The sequence below is a fragment of the Thermobia domestica genome, chromosome 12, assembly GCF_964235325.1.
Source record: "Thermobia domestica chromosome 12, izTheDome1.hap1.1, whole genome shotgun sequence".
In the NCBI taxonomy this organism is placed as follows: Eukaryota; Metazoa; Arthropoda; class Insecta; order Zygentoma; family Lepismatidae; genus Thermobia; species Thermobia domestica.
In genome coordinates this window covers 100,249,478-100,267,067 of record NC_137465.1, presented here as the reverse complement: position 1 = coordinate 100,267,067, position 17,590 = coordinate 100,249,478, and the positions used below count along the sequence as shown (strand labels likewise).

The window sequence follows — 17,590 nt, the reverse complement described above, 5'->3', positions numbered from 1 at the left end:
TCTTTCGCGGTAGACTGTCATAAGGTATCCACTGCATTGATTGCTGCTTCGTCGTCGGCTCATGGTAGTGGAGCCAAGTCTCATCACTAGTCACAAACCTAGACATTACTTTTTCGGGATCATGATCATGATGTTGCAGAAGTTCCGTGCACCGTCGACACAACTGTTTTTGTTCTGCAGACAATAGTTTTAGAACCCATCTTGCATTTATCTTCCCCAACTATAAATGGTTGTGCACGTGTAGGATGTTTCTAGTCAGTCCTGTGGCAGCCTCCATTTCAGAGAATGTGATGTGTATGTTCTCTTGAATGATCTCTACCACGACGATGGTGGCTGGTGTCACTGTCACGTTCCTTCCAGAACTGTTCTTTTTCGACCAAGAGAAGCCCACTTTCTAGCCTTCTACCAGTTGTGCAGTTTTCCGCGACGGTGCATGTTCTCCACACACTGCCACAAATCCCCCATGGATTTCAGCAGCCACCACGCCCTCTTTCCACAGGAACCTCAACGTCCAGCGCTGTCGTCCATGATCGCTTTCCATGTTGTACGTTACTTATTCAAGGAATGGGATGCATAGGGCGCTGCTGTCGTCCCATTGCGAGTGACGCTTCCAGTTGGTAGATGAAGGTCGTAGATGCCTGTGACTGCATTTCCAAATTCAGTGGTCCAGTGCACCTGGAACGAGAAAAGAAAATAAATCATTATAGTACACGCCTCAGATATACAGGACAAAAAAATTAAAAAAAAAAAAAACGTTTGCAAAAGTGTGAAAATCATACCTAGTACGGTGTGGGGCCTCCTTTTTGTGTCCAAAACAGCTTGGATCCGACGTGGAATGGACGTATACAGCTCCTGAATCGTGGTGTGTGGAATTTTATACCATTATTCCTCCAAAACATGCTCCAGTTCCTTAAGAGATACTGGTGGAGGGTAGTGAGACCAAATACGCTTTTCTAAACTCAGATCACAATGGCTCAATGATGTTCAGATCTGGTGATTGTGGGACCCAGGGGAGGTGTGATAGCTCCTGGTCATGCTCCTCAAACCATGATTTCGCCGTTTTTGCAGCGTGACAGGGTGTCAAATCATCTTCATAGATGCCATCACCATTAGGGAACAATATTTGGACCATGGGTAGAACGTGATCCCCCAAAATGACCTCATACGCCTTAGCATTCATCATTCCATGCAGAGCTATGATGGGACCTGCAGAAAACCACGATATCACTGCCAATACTGTAACAGAACCACTCCCATACTTTACAGTTGGGAGCAGACAGTCTGTATCATAGGCCTGCGACGGTGTTCTCCATACGTAAACACGACCGGTTGTTGGAAACAAGGTGAAGGTCAATTCATCGGACCACATTACGTGTTGCCACTGCTCATGAGTCCACGCCTTGTAGTCCTTGCATCACTGGATACGCCTCTTCGCATTTACTGCTGTGACTAGGGGTTTGACAATAGCGGCCCTGTCATGAATTTTCATTTTATGAAGTTCCCGTCGCACTGTTTTCGATGAAACCGGGTTCTGTAGGCCGGAATTGAGTTCAGACGTAATTTTCATTGCAGTGGTCTTCTTTTAGCTGCTACAATCCGTTTTAATGCCCTCCGGTCCCTATCTGATAGGATTGTCTTTCGACCACTGTTGTGTTTTGCAGACGTCGTTTGCCCATGAATTGTGTATGCCCTCGTGACCTTGGACACAGTGCCTTTCGATACCCCCACAGTGTTCGCCACTGTTGCCACTGACAATCATGCCTCTTTGGAAGTCTGTCAGGTCACCCATTTTACCGCACCACTTTCACACCACGACACTCACAGGTGAACTGGTTACTGCTGACGGAAGAGGAAAGTCCACATGACACATTGGCAACCGCAACACGTGTTGTTCAGTGGAGGGCCAAACTTACTTGTCCTGTATGAAGTGTTTTTAGATTTTTTTGTGTACTCCTAGATATATATATATATATATAGTTAGTTAGTTTTTTTCTCATTTTAATATTATTCTAATATTACAAATGGTTTAGCAATTTGCGAACAATATTTATTAAATGAAACATAGTTGAACATAAGTTAAATGAAAATGAGTTCTTTCTCTTTAATCATTCTTTGAGCCAAATTTTTGTAAATTTTTTTTCTTTTTTTTCAATGCCAATACGAAATGTTGGGCAGATGGATTTGTGACAGTTCAAAGAATTTTGTTCAATCAAAATTGTGAAATGATTTTGAGTTAGTATTCGAGAACTGGTCAGTGTTTGGATGACTTATGGCTAAATAATTTTAGATACCTTATAGTACAATGATTTAAGAGGTGTGAAAATTTCTTTGATCTCTCTCTCATGAACATTCAAATCTAGAAAAAAGATTTGAACCAATACAGAATGTGTATCAGATTATATAAAACGACAAACGTTAGTACCACGCAGACATGTATACAATAGAATAGTTTCTTTTGGTTATCCATAAGGAAATCCATGATTCATTATTCACGAATTGCTCGTACTCGTTTCAAGAAGTAACAGATCAACAATAAGAAGACGAAAAGAAATAAAAAGAAGCTAAAGACAGGAAAATAAAGATCACTGAACGAGCTTGGAGTTAAGAAGATTAAAATAGTGGAAGATATGCTCAGTATTTATTAGAAAAAGGGTTTGGTGAATGAAAATAAAATGAAATATTTAATAACACACAAAGAGTGAAAAAGTGTCTAACTGGACCGCGATTCGAACTCGAGATCTCCGGCATATCGTGCCGATGAGTTAACCACTATGCCGCCCAGAACAGCCACTCACTCTCTCACTTTCGGAGTTGGTGCTCTCATCTCGGACCACGTGGGTTGTACTACAACCCTCTGCTGTGATTGGACAATCCTGTGTCCATATACCGAGCACTTTATGGCGGTTGTGATTTCATATATTTAATGAAAGGAGGAAACAACCAATTCTTTTCTTTACACACCAGACTCCTCTATAGGTGCGAATTTTATAACACACAAAGAGTGAAGAAGTGAAAAAAACCCGGTTATTTTCTCCTTTCATTAAATATATTAAATCACAACCGTCATAAGGGTGCTCTGTATATGGACACAGGATTGCCCAATTACAGCAGGGGTCTGTGGTACAACCCATGTGGTCCGAGACGAAAGCGCCAACCTTGAAAGTGAGAGAGTGAGTGGCTGTTCTGGGCGAACTAGGTGGCGTAGTGGGTAACGCATCGACATGGTATGCGAAAGTCCCAGGTTCGATTACTGGTTCAGTCAGTCAGTTTTTCTCTCTTTGTGTTATAGAATTCGCACCTATAGAGGATTCTGGTGTGTAAAAAAAAAAAAAAAAAAAAAAAAAATCAATGTTCCTCCTTTCATTAGTATATATGAAATATTTAAGTTTCACATCCTATGGTTATACCTGCTAGGCTAAACGAGACGATGGTGATGAGAATGAATGAAATGGTGGAATGCAAAAAGTGGAAGGATTCGGGAGAACCCCGAGGAACCCCCCCCCACACACACACGGTGGTTGTCCACCAGAAAGCTCACTTGGCGCGAGCTGGGGTCGAACGAAGAACCCCATGCACCAAAGGTGAATGCTCTACCACTGAGCCACCGCAGCTCCAGGTTCGGAGAAGTGAAATGAATTATATAATACTTTCTATTGTGTATTGCTGTTTAGTTTAATTGATATTATTGGCATTTTTCACGTTACTATTAATATACTTTCTATTGTGTATTGCTGTTTAGTTTAACAAATATTATTTAGGGAACTTCAGAACTTCAGCGGACTCAAGCCACATTAAAAACATATGGCGCCCCCACTCTCTAAAACTAGGTCATTACTAAGGAAACTGAAAACTAAGTTAAAAATGATTGTCATTTATATGTCGGTGATAAAGTATCCATTCGAGAAGCGAGAGACTAAAGTTTGATTTCTCACGAGTTATACGTTTTTTTTTTTTCTTTCTTTCTTCTTTCTTGCAACACTTGCAGAAAGCTTAGCGTTCTTCCCTTTGGTGTGGGAGTTAGTGGTTTGATTCCTTGTTGGAGTATGTATGTTTCAATGTAGTTCCATACCGCATATAGAATCTTTACGTAAAAGAGACGTTAAACTTCAGATGTAACAAACAGTTCAGTATCATTCCACGCGTATTAGTAATATATGAAACCAAATTATTTCCACTTGAAACAGTTGAAATTTTGATATTGAACTGTAGAAAAGACCGAAGTAATATGCCATAGGTTGGAAGATTTGGTGGAATAATAGACTCCATCTCTAAATTAACGTACGTTTGAATTATAGTATCTTTTGACACTGTCTGAGATTTATTTGTTAAAACGCAGAACATTTTTTTAAAAGACTTATTTCACAATGACTCATATATGTTGTTCATTATTACTTTATTTTTAAATTTACTCCGGAAAAAAAATACGATTGTTTGTTCCTCAGCTTTGAATATTGTTTTTGTAGTTCCTAATTCCGAATTTGTTGTGTTAGGATGATAAATATAATGTAATAATTTTGCAGTTTAATATTTGACAGTGTCACTTATTTTGTTAATTTTGTATTTCCTTCTTTCTTTATATATTTTCAAAATAGACTTTACTTGGAGTGTTAGTCCCATGGGAAAAGATACCAGTATTAACTGGCTTAAAAGGACCAACTTCTGGACAGCAGGAAGATCCGACTGTTCTCCCACTTTCCACAAACGCACCATGGTTTCCATTGTTGCCTGTAAGCAATCCAAATGTTCCCAAAAGTAGTTTAACACTTGAGTCAAGTCCACCCAGAACTTCACAACCAGATAAAAACAAGGTAATGTTCAAGTATCTTCTTTTTTAATAACTTCATTTACGAACAATATCAATTCATGTTAAACAGTGTTTTAAAAAAATCTGACCAATAGATTAGCATGAATATCCTACTTCTTAGAATATATATAATAATAAAGTAGCTGAAGTGGTAGAGCGTTGGCTTCGCATTCAAAAGGTCATGGGTTCAATTCCCGCTGCCGACCATCCTGACTGGGGTTTTCCAGGGTTTTCCTCAATTCTACCAGGCAAATGCCGGCTTGGTATCTAGTAAAACAGGCCCTGGCCGATACCTTTCCAAATCCTTTCCATTGTTGTTGTTGTTATTGTTATTGTTAGATATCCAGTATAAAATGGCCTTTAATCTGTATCTGGTGATTGTTAAATAAATAAATATATATATTAAATATAATATATATATATATATATATATATATATATATATATATATATATATATATATATATATATATATATAAGTCGTCCATTTCCAAACAGCATCTTGTCCAAGAAAATTCGATTTTGAGATACTGGCACCATTGGATCAATAATATTCATAGCTTTCGTATGATATATGCTTTATAGTTCCGGGTTATTATACAGTCACGTCCAACAAACCAAAATGGCGGAGGAAAATTCTTTAAATTTACAGAAACAAACTGCTTCTTTAGACATCTGTAGTGCGTAAATAAAAAACAATTTCAAAGCGACTCTCGTCCACAAGTCACAGATGGATTCAGATAAATTAAAAATGTATTGTTTTCTCATCACACAGTAAGTTCTTAGGACAGCATGTTTAATCGTAACGGTTGGTAAACCTTCTATTGTTGTTAAATAATACATATTTTCAAGGATCAGTTTCATTGTCACATCCACCCAAATAGGAGGTTGGGCCGTGTTTTGCGCTTTGCCTTCCAGCAATTTTTGTTCTTTTAACGTAGTTGATGAGAGATTAAAATTACATCCAGTTTGCTGTGTTTATGATCTAATTCTGCAATAGATGAACCACAGACCTCGCACGTAAAATATTCCACTGAAAAATCGTAGTAAGGGTCCTGTTGTAGGAGCAGATCCGGGTAAAATGAGGGTAGATATCAGACAATTACTTCAACTACATTTTGAAACGGATTGGCAGATATTCCTTCCTTGAAATTCTACATCAAATGTGATGATACTCTTAGAGAGGAAGAAGAAGCAGAAAAAGACGATGCCGGAGGAGGAATGGAGAATTGAGGATATACAGCATAAGTACAACGAGAGGATGGTTCACACACATAATCGTCTTTAGAAACTGTTGTTTACCATGCAAGCACGCTTTGATCACGCGATATTTTTAAGTTTAGTTAGTTTAGTTTTGTGAAGTTTTAAGAGGAGTTGTTGTTTGCTTTTAATAATATTATTTCTTGCTTTGAAGTATTATATAATAAGTAAATTATTACTTAATGTATAAAGTTTTTTATTGACATAAAACAAAATAAACGTTTAAAATAATATTTTTCAGTGCAAATATTTGGTACGCAAAAAGTAAAAAAATAGTCAAAGCATCCAAAAATAAAAATAACTTAAGGCCAAGGTTGTGTAAACTAAAAAATAAACTTTCCCACAACAAACTATATCATAACACATGGCTAACCTCAATATGTGCATCTGTAATCTAATTTACTGTTTGCAAAAAAAAAAAATAAAAAAACAAAATATCTGGTAACAAACGTATGAACTCCCCCCCCCCCAAAAAAAATAGCAGCACACTTATTAAAAAACAAGTTTTTAAATTTTTCTGCGTAATACGTCACAAAATTAAAAAAATATAAAAAGCACAAACAAAAAACATGGAACATAACAATTCACATCAACAAAACATACGCTTTAAATCAAATAATCAGTAACTACAATAAAATTTAAAACGTTTACCTTATAACTACCCTCTCTTTTCCTTTGGTATCCCTCCTCCACTTTGTGGAGGAGCTTCATTAAAACTCGGCTATCTGGCATGCATTAAAAAAAAAAAAAAATCATTCATCATTATAAGTATAAGTCTCCTGTAACAAGCAACCCACTGTACATTTCAGTTTTAAAAATTTATTTTCATATTCTTGTAAATTTAGTTATAATAAATTGTAGTTTAAATGGGGCTTCATGTTTTCATTTCAAGCCCAAAAATTTAGCAACACCAAAAAAATTAGGTTGCCTTCAATTACACTTTAAAAAATTCAATTTTATTTACAATGTCATGCAGTTGCATTTTTTAAATATATTGTAGAAGAATGTTTCAAACCAGTCATTGTTTATTCATAAGTCGTTTTAGTTCAAACATTACAACAATAATTTCTTTTATAGCTATCATTTTTATCCTGTTTTCATTATAATAAACAAATAATTACATTACATTATTATATTACTTTTGTCTCCGAAACGCTTTATCTCCATTACAAAATGGCTTCATACAGTTTAAAAAGGTATCTTGTCGTTCAGACAGTTCCAAAATGGGTCTTGTCCAAAATACTTTTTATTTTAATATTTCCTTCAAACTATTGCATAGAGTTTGTTCAAATTTTAAGCAAACATTTCGTTGCCCCTGGTTAATAATTCTGCAAGAAAGAAAAGAAAAAGGAAAATTTGACGTTCCAGAGTTTTTTTTTTCCTCCGATTTCTGAAAAATTTGGTTTGGTGGACAAGATGCCGTTTGGAAATGGACGACTCATATAATAAGAATATTCTTTTTGTTAGACAAATGCTTCAGCACTAAGCCACCTATTTATGATCAGTTTTCTATATTCTTTGCTGCTTCTTCCTCTAACTGCAAATAATCTGGCAGCTTCTGGTAATTCCTATTAAAGAAATTCCACTTATCGTGGATAAACATGAAACATAACAGATTTTCTTCTGTATTTTTTAACAAGTAGCATTTTATTTTCCTCCTAAAATTATTCTCAACCGCATATTGGAAATGGTACTGAATAAAAATATCATCTGATGATAGTATTTTATACAGGGTTTTCATAAAGTCTGGACGGATTTAATTTGCTTATAATTTTCATAAAAATGCTCATAATGAAATCAAATAAAGTTCAAGAGGTAGCGGAAGGATTAAATTTTTACTTGGCAACACTATTAGATAAGCGGCAACTCTGAACACGTTGAGAGAGGGAGAGAGAGGGCAAGGTCAGTTTCTTACCAAATTCCATCCATTGTTGTTTCAATGTTGACTGTTAAAAGTAAGTTGTAAGCTGTATTGGTGTGTGTGTCTTTTAAAGAAATAAATAAATGAAAAACTCCTCTGAGAAGACTATTTTTTTTTACCGTATCAAAGATGGCGTCGGTGAAAGAGAAAGCGCAATGTGTTCTGTGGTACGCAGAGCTAAAATCACCAATTCTGGTGTGTCGAAAGTTTACCAAAGAGTTCAAAAAGCCGGCACCGACTGAGAGTGCAATCCGAAAGTGGCATGCTAAGTTCTTGGAGACAGGAAGCGTCCTGGACCGTCCTCGAAGTGGGAGGCCGCCAACATCGCCTGCAACAGTGAGCAGGTAAGAGAAAGCATCATCAACAGCCCACAGAAGTCTATTCCTAGACGGTCCATGGAACTCGGAATTTCCATAGACAACTGTGTTTAAGATAGCCAAGAAGACAGTCAAGGCCAAAGGTTACAAAATCAAGATAGTCCAGGATCTGCATGATGAAGATTTGGACATCCGGTTCAACTTCTGTGAGCCATGCTCAAGCAGTTGGAACATGGCGACGTTCTCCTTTCAGCCATCATGTTCTCGGATGAGGCAACCTTCCATGTCTCCGGGAAGGTTAACCGACACAACTGTCGCGTTTGGGGCACGGAAAACCCAAAGGAATTTGAGACACATGAGAGAGATAGCCCTAAAGTGAACGTTTGGTGCGCTGTGTCCTATGATCATCTGATTGGACCGTTCTTTTTTGAAGAGGAGACCGTGAATGGAGATTCGTACCTGGATATGTTGCAGAAATACCTCATTCCGGAACTGGATGCACGTGGAATCCAGAACGACATCGTGTTCCAACAGGACGGGGCACCCCCTCACTATGCAATCAAGGTGAGACAGTTCCTTGACGAGAAATTCCCTAACCGATGGATTGGCCGCGGTGGCCCGACCGCTTGGCCGCCAAGATCACCCGACCTTACCCCCTGCGACTTCGGCTTTGGGGTCATGTGAAAACGGAAGTTTATGCAAAGAAGCCAAGTGGTTTGGAGAACTTAAAGGACAAAATCAGGGCGTCTGTGGCTGGCATTTCGGATCAAACACGGCGGGACGCTGTGAGTGGATTCCAGCGCCGCCTACGCGAATGTGTAAACGTAAATGGCGCCTAGTTGGAGGTGTGGCGGTGAATGAACTGAGCTGGTGCAGATTACAGGTAAAAATTTAATCCTTCCGCTACCGTTTGCACTTTATTTGATTTCAATATGAGCATTTTTATGTAAATTATAAGCGAATTAAACCCATCCAGACTTTATGAAAACCCTGTATTTATACGTAAAATAAGACATTTTAACAAGAACGTTTCATTCCAGTATGAAAATGAGTACGTTGTTTTGAAGTTGCAAAAACATATCACGTGATCTTGCATTTTCATGGCACCTCTACTCTGTCGCTGTTGCTTTTGACTGAATAACATACAGTCGTTACAACTCTACACACTTGATCGTCACACAATCCCTTATCATCTTTCTTCTTTACCTTATAGTACATTGCTCTTTGCTCTTCGTCGTTTGAAGTTTCTCTTAATCTTCTTGTAAGTCGCATCTACTCTTCATATGTTTATATACTTTTTGTTTCTTCACATTGTTGTCTTATCCACTCCTTTGTGATAAATCTGCATTTTCGAATTATCGTATTATTTATTCTTTTATATTGTTCTTAACCTCGTTGTTGTTAAATATTCTTCAGTTTCCTTCCCTCACCTATTAATTCTAATAATTTTCTTCATGATCCATTCTTTCCTCGCCATTTTCGCTTTGTGACCTAATAATTCCCTTTTTGTAGTAAGTAGGTCAGTTTTTATATATGAACATTCCTGGTTAATTTTTTTCTTTGTTGTTTCTTTTGTAATCTTCCCTACTGTCTTCTTCGTTAACATTTCTTCAGTTTCTTTGTTCTTCAGCTTGGCTGTATTAAGTGTTCATTTTTTCTTCTTTTTTTCAAACGTTTTAAATTTCAGTTCACTCTTCGCCACTACTAAGTTGTGCTCACTGTCTACATTCTCTACACTCACTCTTCTGTAACTTCCACAGTTTTTTATTTAGTTTATTTACTTTCCTCCACAAGTATGCAATCTGTTTGGTATCTTTGTTGATCTTCTGTCATTTTCCAAGTGTAAATCCTGCACTTATGTTTCTTGAACAAATTGTTTGTAAATACTAGTGTGTTCTTCATGCAAAATTCAATCAACCTTTGTCCTCTTTACTTGCGCTTTTTAATTCGTATTTTTATGCAGTTTTCCCTTCTACGCTTTCTCTTATTCCAATCTCCTACAAAAGTAAGTTTTTCTTCTCCTTTTACGTCGTTAGTGACAATTTCAATCTCTTCATACATTTGCTCTACTTCTTCATTGTGCGTTGTCGGTGGCATATGATGGCTCAGTTGTCCGTTTCCGAGTTGATAATTATATATTCACCTACCCAGGAACCATCTTGTTCTTTCTATTTTACTTCGCCGATCCCCATTTTATTCACGTTCACTCATCCTATCTATCTCTCTCTTCAGATTTTTTAACTTACCTGCAATGTTTAATTATCTGACTTTCCATTCTTCAATGTGTATAGTAGACATTTGTAAAACGAAATTTTTGTTTTAATATATGTATAGTAAGTATAAAATATTACTAAAATGTAATTTTGATCAGTAACTGGTCGTAGTGTAATACAGAGATTGTTCAGCCTACGTTTGGCCGATTTCGTTCCTTCCCCCTCCCGGGCAGAATGAACTCACCCGACCTGGCTCGTGGCGTCCTGCAGTGTTGTGCAGTGGCTTCCTGGGAACGGAGTTGTTTTTCCCGCGCGGATGACAATAACGCACAAAACAGGACCATTGTTGTGAGTGTTGTGTTAAATTTGTTTCCAAGTGTGTGGGGTTCCGCTCTGTGACCAAAATGCCGCCCAAACTAAGCCGGTTTTGGGAAGGCTATGTTGCGGCTCTTTATGACGCCCACTTTAGTGTTTCTGTCATTAGAAAACAGTGCAAGAAGAATGGTTGCAACATCAGTTTAAGAGGAATAAAAAATGTTATTAAAAAGTACAAGGGCAACGAAGCTTCACCATTTGGATCACCAACGAAGTTGCCTAGGAAGCGGGAATGCACCAAGGCCACCTCCACAATGCGGAGGAAACTTCGCAAAATGGCAATTCAAGAAAATTCGCCAACACAAAGGTGTATGGCTAATCGTCTTGACGTGTCTTTGGGGACTGTGAGCCGGACGTTACACCATAACTCAAGCTGGAAAAAGTCATGAAAGCTCGTGGCCATCTTCTCACGGATGCGTGACTAAAGGAACGACAGTTTAAAGCCTGGAAGCTGTACGAACGACATCTGGCAAAACAACGGTGGATGTACGTCGTAACACTCGATGAAGCATGGATTTGCCTTTCCGACTGCGGCAAACCGAGAGCCATCATGTACCGAGAGAAAGGCGCCAAGAACTTCAGAAGGTGGGTCCATGTCTGTAAAGAATCTTACTGGCTACTGTTACCGAGGTAAACTGAAGATTCGTAGGGTGGCGAAGAACTGCTAAATAAATTCGCAGTATTTTCAGGAGCAGATCATGCGGCCGATCTACGAGCATGAGATTCCAACAATGTACGAAAATGACGCCAATCTGGTGCGCATTCACATGGACAAGGCCTCATCACATACCTCACAATCGTCCCTCGCACTCTACAGGGAGATGGAGGAGGCAAGTGGTATACAGGTAATTCCTTTCAATGAGGTACGTGTTAAATCTCCAAATGCAAGTTCTATGGACTATTGTGGATTTGGATTGCTGAAGCGGGCTTTGGGAAAACGGCGTGTGACAACTGTGGAAGGGCTTTGGAAAGCTGTGCAATGAGAATGGGACAAGATCCCTCTCCCAGTTCTTCAGAGAAGCCTATTACAGTGAAAATTACGCTGTCGGGCTATTGTTAGGAACCAAGGAAAACACATGGAGCACTTACGGACCTGGCGCCATGGATTCTTCTAAATTTTTAGGTAAGTCGAAATTGGCCAAATGTAGACTGAACAACCTCTGTATGGTATATATCTCTTGTGTAGTTCTAGAAATTTGTGTTTAAATGCCAGTTAAGAAATAGTGTTCTGTTGATTTTAGAGAACTAAATAAAAAGGTGAAAAGCAAAAATTATCACTTTTTAACTTACGAATTATCGTAACGTAGAGTGGCTCAAAAACAATGACATTAAAGTGAGAGTGCAAGTCATCTGTCGTATTGAATTGTATTTTTGAGTTACGTGACGAGACAACAGTTGCTTTGTATTTTTACCTGTACTAGTCTTAGATAGTCTTAGATAGACATTGATTTACCAGGTGTCTTAGACAGACATTGATTGAAAATTTGTATGTGGTTGTTGGGTTTTTATTTGAAAAGAATTATTGTTAATTTTATTATTTTAAACTGTTTATTACAGCCAGAATACGTATTACATTGGTCATATGGTGAGAAAAGAAATGTGTTGTGTGGTTTGATATTTTTTATATATATGTATATACAGTAAAACGTGTACTTGGTCACATTTAAAAATTGGATACTTGCCTTTTTTTTTTTTTTTTTTTTTGATACCTGCAAATTTCATAGGCTATATATTATCTATTACTGTGGAAGTTGGCGACTTGCGTATCTTGGAACTTAACTGCATCATAACAAGTTTATTCTTTTATTTCAAATGTTAAAAGAACCTGTGAGTTTAGCCACATAAATTAGCATATTACTCTTAAAATATATTTCGTAACACTAGCTTGAATATTTGTTATTTGCAAAGCAGAGGTAGTGAGGCTATTAATGGAAACACAAAATGTGTCCATTTCCACCATATGCTGTATTTTTGTCCGAAGAGTTAATGATCGAAATGCTACGTAGATGAAGGAGTGTAATAGGAAATCAGTTGGCAGAACCATGTACAGAAAATAAAATAAAATAAAATAAAATAAAATAAAAACAACCTATTTTTCATGTCCGATTTGCTTTTTTTTTTTTTTAAGTGGAGAGTTTCCCTATCTCTGGACAGTTTCTAAAGTAGAAGGCAGCACTTAATCTAATAGCATCCGATGTTATTTTTTAAATAGTTTGTCAATATATAGCGGATCTTTTAAACTATGAATTCCTTCCACTTTCTGAAAGCTATGTTTTGTTCAGGGTAAAATTGCAGTAATTCATTAGATACTAGTTTCAAAAGCGACATAAATGAAAGAGATATGCGAGTAGAATGAACCACAATAAGTTAATTGTCATTAATAGCTGATTCATTGTTCTTATTATTTTCAAAAATGTCGAGAGAAAAGATTGTATTAGTACAGTTCTATACTTTAGTATCTTCAGCTGTATTTTGTGGTGGGTCATTGTGTCCTGTACTCAATCTGAATAATTCATTGTAGTTATATATACCTAGGTATAAAATATGCTGTACAGTTATTATTAACTCCATTTTAATTATTTAAAACTAGTAACATCTATTGGCGTCAGGCAGACCTGGGATAGCGTAGATAGCTACAGCTACACCTATTAGCGTAACTGTTTCTTATTAGGAATTAGGCTGATACACAAACTAATGGACTGAGACGTTCGTTCTTTATTATTAGAATAAGATTATACCATCAATTATTACAACATTACTATCAACTAATATTACAGGTTCTATTTTAAATTATGTGTATCACACTTGTTTTTCTGTAAGTTGGCCACTTTCCTAAATTAGCCAGATTTCTGTAGAACTAGCAGTGACCAACGTAGACAGTTTTTGCTGTATACATACATATCTTGTTTGGTAATACTACTAATTGAACTGATTATTTTAAAAAGAAATGCGTCCATTTTGAGCAAAAATAATCCCTTAAATAAAATTACAATGCAATTCAATGCAGCTTGTATGTTTATTTACGGAAATTGTTAACTAATTTTTGTGCATACTGTTTTTTTTTTCTTACATGACTATTTTGTAGATATATATTTAATCTGTCCGAGCTCAGTAATATAATAGAAACATTGAAGTCTTGATCACATAGAATACATGTTCTGGGCACTACTAATTTCAATTTAACTCTTGAAATAATGCTTTTGTTGTATGGAATGATCCCTGGCATTTTATGCATCTATGACTACTTTTCTGTTCGCTATTTCCATCCTTTATTTGAATTTGTCACTAATTACATGTGGATTTATTGTCAGTTATTTTGTGCGGAGAATTTGATTTGTTTTAAATAGTAGTTAAGTTAATTTTAACCAAATAATTCCATAACGCATTGTTTTAAAATTTCTAACATTACGAATGTTTGTTCCTATAAGGAAAATTCATGAAGTAGATATTAGAATGACACTTTAACCATATGTTTCTCTTGGTAAAGTTTTCATATATATATATCAAATGTTCTAAAAAATGGCGCCCACGGGCATCAGATCGCTATTCTTCAACTCAAAATAAAGCAGAAATACCATATAAGAGTATACCTCCGAGACCTCGTTCAGACCCTATGGGGAATAGAGACTTACTTTGTATCGTAACGTCGTAGATAAACTTAAAAACCATTAGCATTGTTCTACGAATCCATCAAGTAGCTACATCGATCGTTACAGTAATAAGTGCTGCTAGTGTCAACGTCTATTGACTTTTACTGCCATCTGGAAAGAATCGATGTAACTATTTGATGGATTAATAGATCTACTCTATGGTATTTTATCTGCGACGTTGCCACATAGTTCAATTCGCGTCTGTAGACGAGGACCCGAAAGGTATAGAATTATATATATTTTTCACTTTATTTTGACTTGTAGAGCAATGTTCTCTAGTCCCTGGGCTCCATTTTCAGGACTCCCAATAAATATACTGTATCACAAAACAAAAGCAACAATCGTGTAGAAACGAGAAAACATAATGCTATTTTATCTTCAACAGCTTTTTCATGTACGTAGTCAAACATGTTAGTATACATGAAGTAGCTGTTCAAAGCAAAATATAAACTCATTCAGTTGTTTTTAAATTATTCCAATGATGCAGATATCGAAGTGTAACGAAATAACTAAATGATCCTGAAGATTGTACTACACACTAAAACTGATTTCTTTTTTACTTTTTTACTTTTTTTTTAACCTGTCTTCATGAAAACATTTTTGGGTTTCATCTTCAAAGTGTCTATTCTCAAACTTCTTTTAAATGAAGCATCTTTATAAATATTGAAATCAGCTGTAAATACATATAGAATCCTTACGGTGATGCTAAAAGAAACATTGTTTTTCTTTCCATAGTTATATTACATATTATTTTTATTTAAAATATGTTCAGAAATTGGTTGATAGCACAAAAGACAATTCGTATTTCTGATTAAATGGACTAATTGTTTAAATATGAAACAGGACTCACAGTATGAAATTATCCCAATGACTTTGTAACTTTAAGATGATTTTTCGTAAAGTAGTCGATTGTGAGGGTGAGTGGAAAGAAAGATTCAGTAGAACCTTAGTTAAGAGAAACATTTTATACTTTTAATAAGCTGCAGAAAATCTGTCTTAAACTTGGAGGAAAAAGTATCTTATGTAGTGTGTTGATACTTCCCTCTTTTCCGTGGACTTCTGTGATTGGGAGGTATGGAGGAGATTGCTCCTAAATCTAACTGAGGTTAAATACATCATTTATTTCGTATGGGGTTCGTGTCAAACTGTCTGTACAATATTTCAAATGTTACAAGAATGAAAATTGTCTTTGAAGTCACCCTATGAGTAGGTATATAATGGATTAATACATAACTTTTTTTTCAACTTTATAGCAAAAGAAGACGAGTCAGCAGAAAGCAAAGGGTGACTTTTCTTCAGGAGGTATTGTAAAGTCAGGAGCTGCTGCATTTTTTGGCGCAATGAGTACAGATTGGTTTGGATCCTAAGTACAGTAAAAATAATGTACCGTGAGTTGTTTATCGTTGTTGTTACGTGCTATTTATAATGTTCAAATAAAAATAAAAAATTCAAAATCTGTCTTTTATTTTCAATATTTTTTCCATTTTTCAGGCACTTATATGTAAGAGGTTATTTGTCGATTGTTTTTATTATTATTATTATTATTATTATTATTATTATTATTATTATTATTATTATTATTATTATTATTTTCGTTCAATTATGGAGCATGTTACGTTGAATTTACGTTAAATTTTAACAGTATATTTTTGAGATTAATGTATTTGATATTTTCATTGGTATTTTATTATTATTGAAAACATTAAATAGTATTACGAAAACCCATTTTTTATTTATTTTCATTGTATTTTACTCATGAACCGCTTTCTTACACGGAAGACACAAATATTATTTTTTATTATACGCTCGTTTCTGTTACATCATACTTCTGTAAGTGAATACATTTTTTTACGTCCCACGTTCGTGTTTTGTAGAGATTGTTAACATTCAGTTTCTAGTATCAATTTCTGAATAACATTATACTTTCAAGCTTTTGACTTTTCCGTGGAGTCTTATCATGCAACATCAAAATCAGGGTAAAAAGAATAAAAACATTTTACATTTGTCATTCGTTGTTGTCCTTCGTGACCAAGACTCCATAGAAGAGCCTAGAGCTTATAAATACAAAATTATTTCAAGAATTGAAGTGAGAAGTGAATAAAATGTCCTTAATTGTGTTCCATAGCGATTTAGGTTATTGTTTCAGAAGCTGATCTATCTCACTTCACTTTTAGCGCGAGAAATCAGGAAATTAAAAGTAAAGTTGTAATGTATGTTTGGAAATTCAACATCGAAAATTTAATATTGAAATAGAGTAAAAATTGTAAAATGCAATAGTAAATTGCTTCTTGATATAAATTCAAAGACACGAAAATGTTTTTATCTCCGAGATATTGCTCTATTTTAGCCAAAGATAGCAAATTTAACGACTTCTGTTTCAGTATTGATTCAACTTCAGCAAAAACTGTAAGAAAGAGATTAAAAAAAAAAATACACACATGTATTCAGTTCCAAGGATTTTCCTTCGTGTTTCTCTTGAACCCAGAAACGGTAGATTAATACTTTAATTTTTAATATTGAAATTTATAGAGTAAAAACTGTGAAACAAGGATAGATGTTTTTTAAAAGACAGATTCAGTTTCAGAAGTAGTCTGTCTCGTTGTTCAATTTCAGAAGTAGTTCTATCTCTGTTGTTCTTCTATTGAAGCTGGAAGTTGTATGTATGTATACGAGTATACATATCGATTCAATATCAAGAATTTGTTCCATCTCCGTCGTTGTCATGCTATTGAAAGCTAACTAACTAAACTAACTCTATGGCCTATGGAACCCGGAGGTTCAGTGCCGCGTTCACAAAAGCTCTCCACTGACTTCTATCCTTAGCTAACTGGATCCAGTTTTTACTTTGTATTCCTATCTCTGCGAGATCCATCTTAATGTTATCCTCCCATCTGCGCCTAGGTCTTCCTAACGGTCGTTTTCCTATGGGTCTACCAGTCAAGACTTTGAAAGCGTTTCTACTTTCTTCCATTCTAGCTACATGACCTGCCCACCTAAGCCTCCTAGACTTGACGACCCTAACAATGTTGGGTAAACCGTATAAACTATGT

The 17,590-nt window shown here is 35.9% G+C and overlaps 1 protein-coding gene across 3 annotated transcripts in view; it reads left to right on the top strand.

Annotated features, from left to right (window-relative positions):
• The window catches only part of Cog1 (conserved oligomeric Golgi complex subunit 1), a 113,641-nt gene extending 97,647 nt beyond the window's left edge, over positions 1 to 15,994 (top strand). For all 3 annotated transcript variants that reach the window (XM_081733864.1, XM_081733865.1, XM_081733863.1), the window contains exons 16-17: positions 4,593 to 4,808; positions 15,794 to 15,994. In XM_081733864.1, the coding sequence (XP_081589990.1) occupies positions 4,593 to 4,808; positions 15,794 to 15,907 (330 nt within the window). In that variant the 3' untranslated portion in view covers positions 15,908 to 15,994. The remainder of the gene's footprint in view (positions 1 to 4,592; positions 4,809 to 15,793) is intronic.
• Positions 15,995 to 17,590: the final 1,596 nt, after the last annotated feature.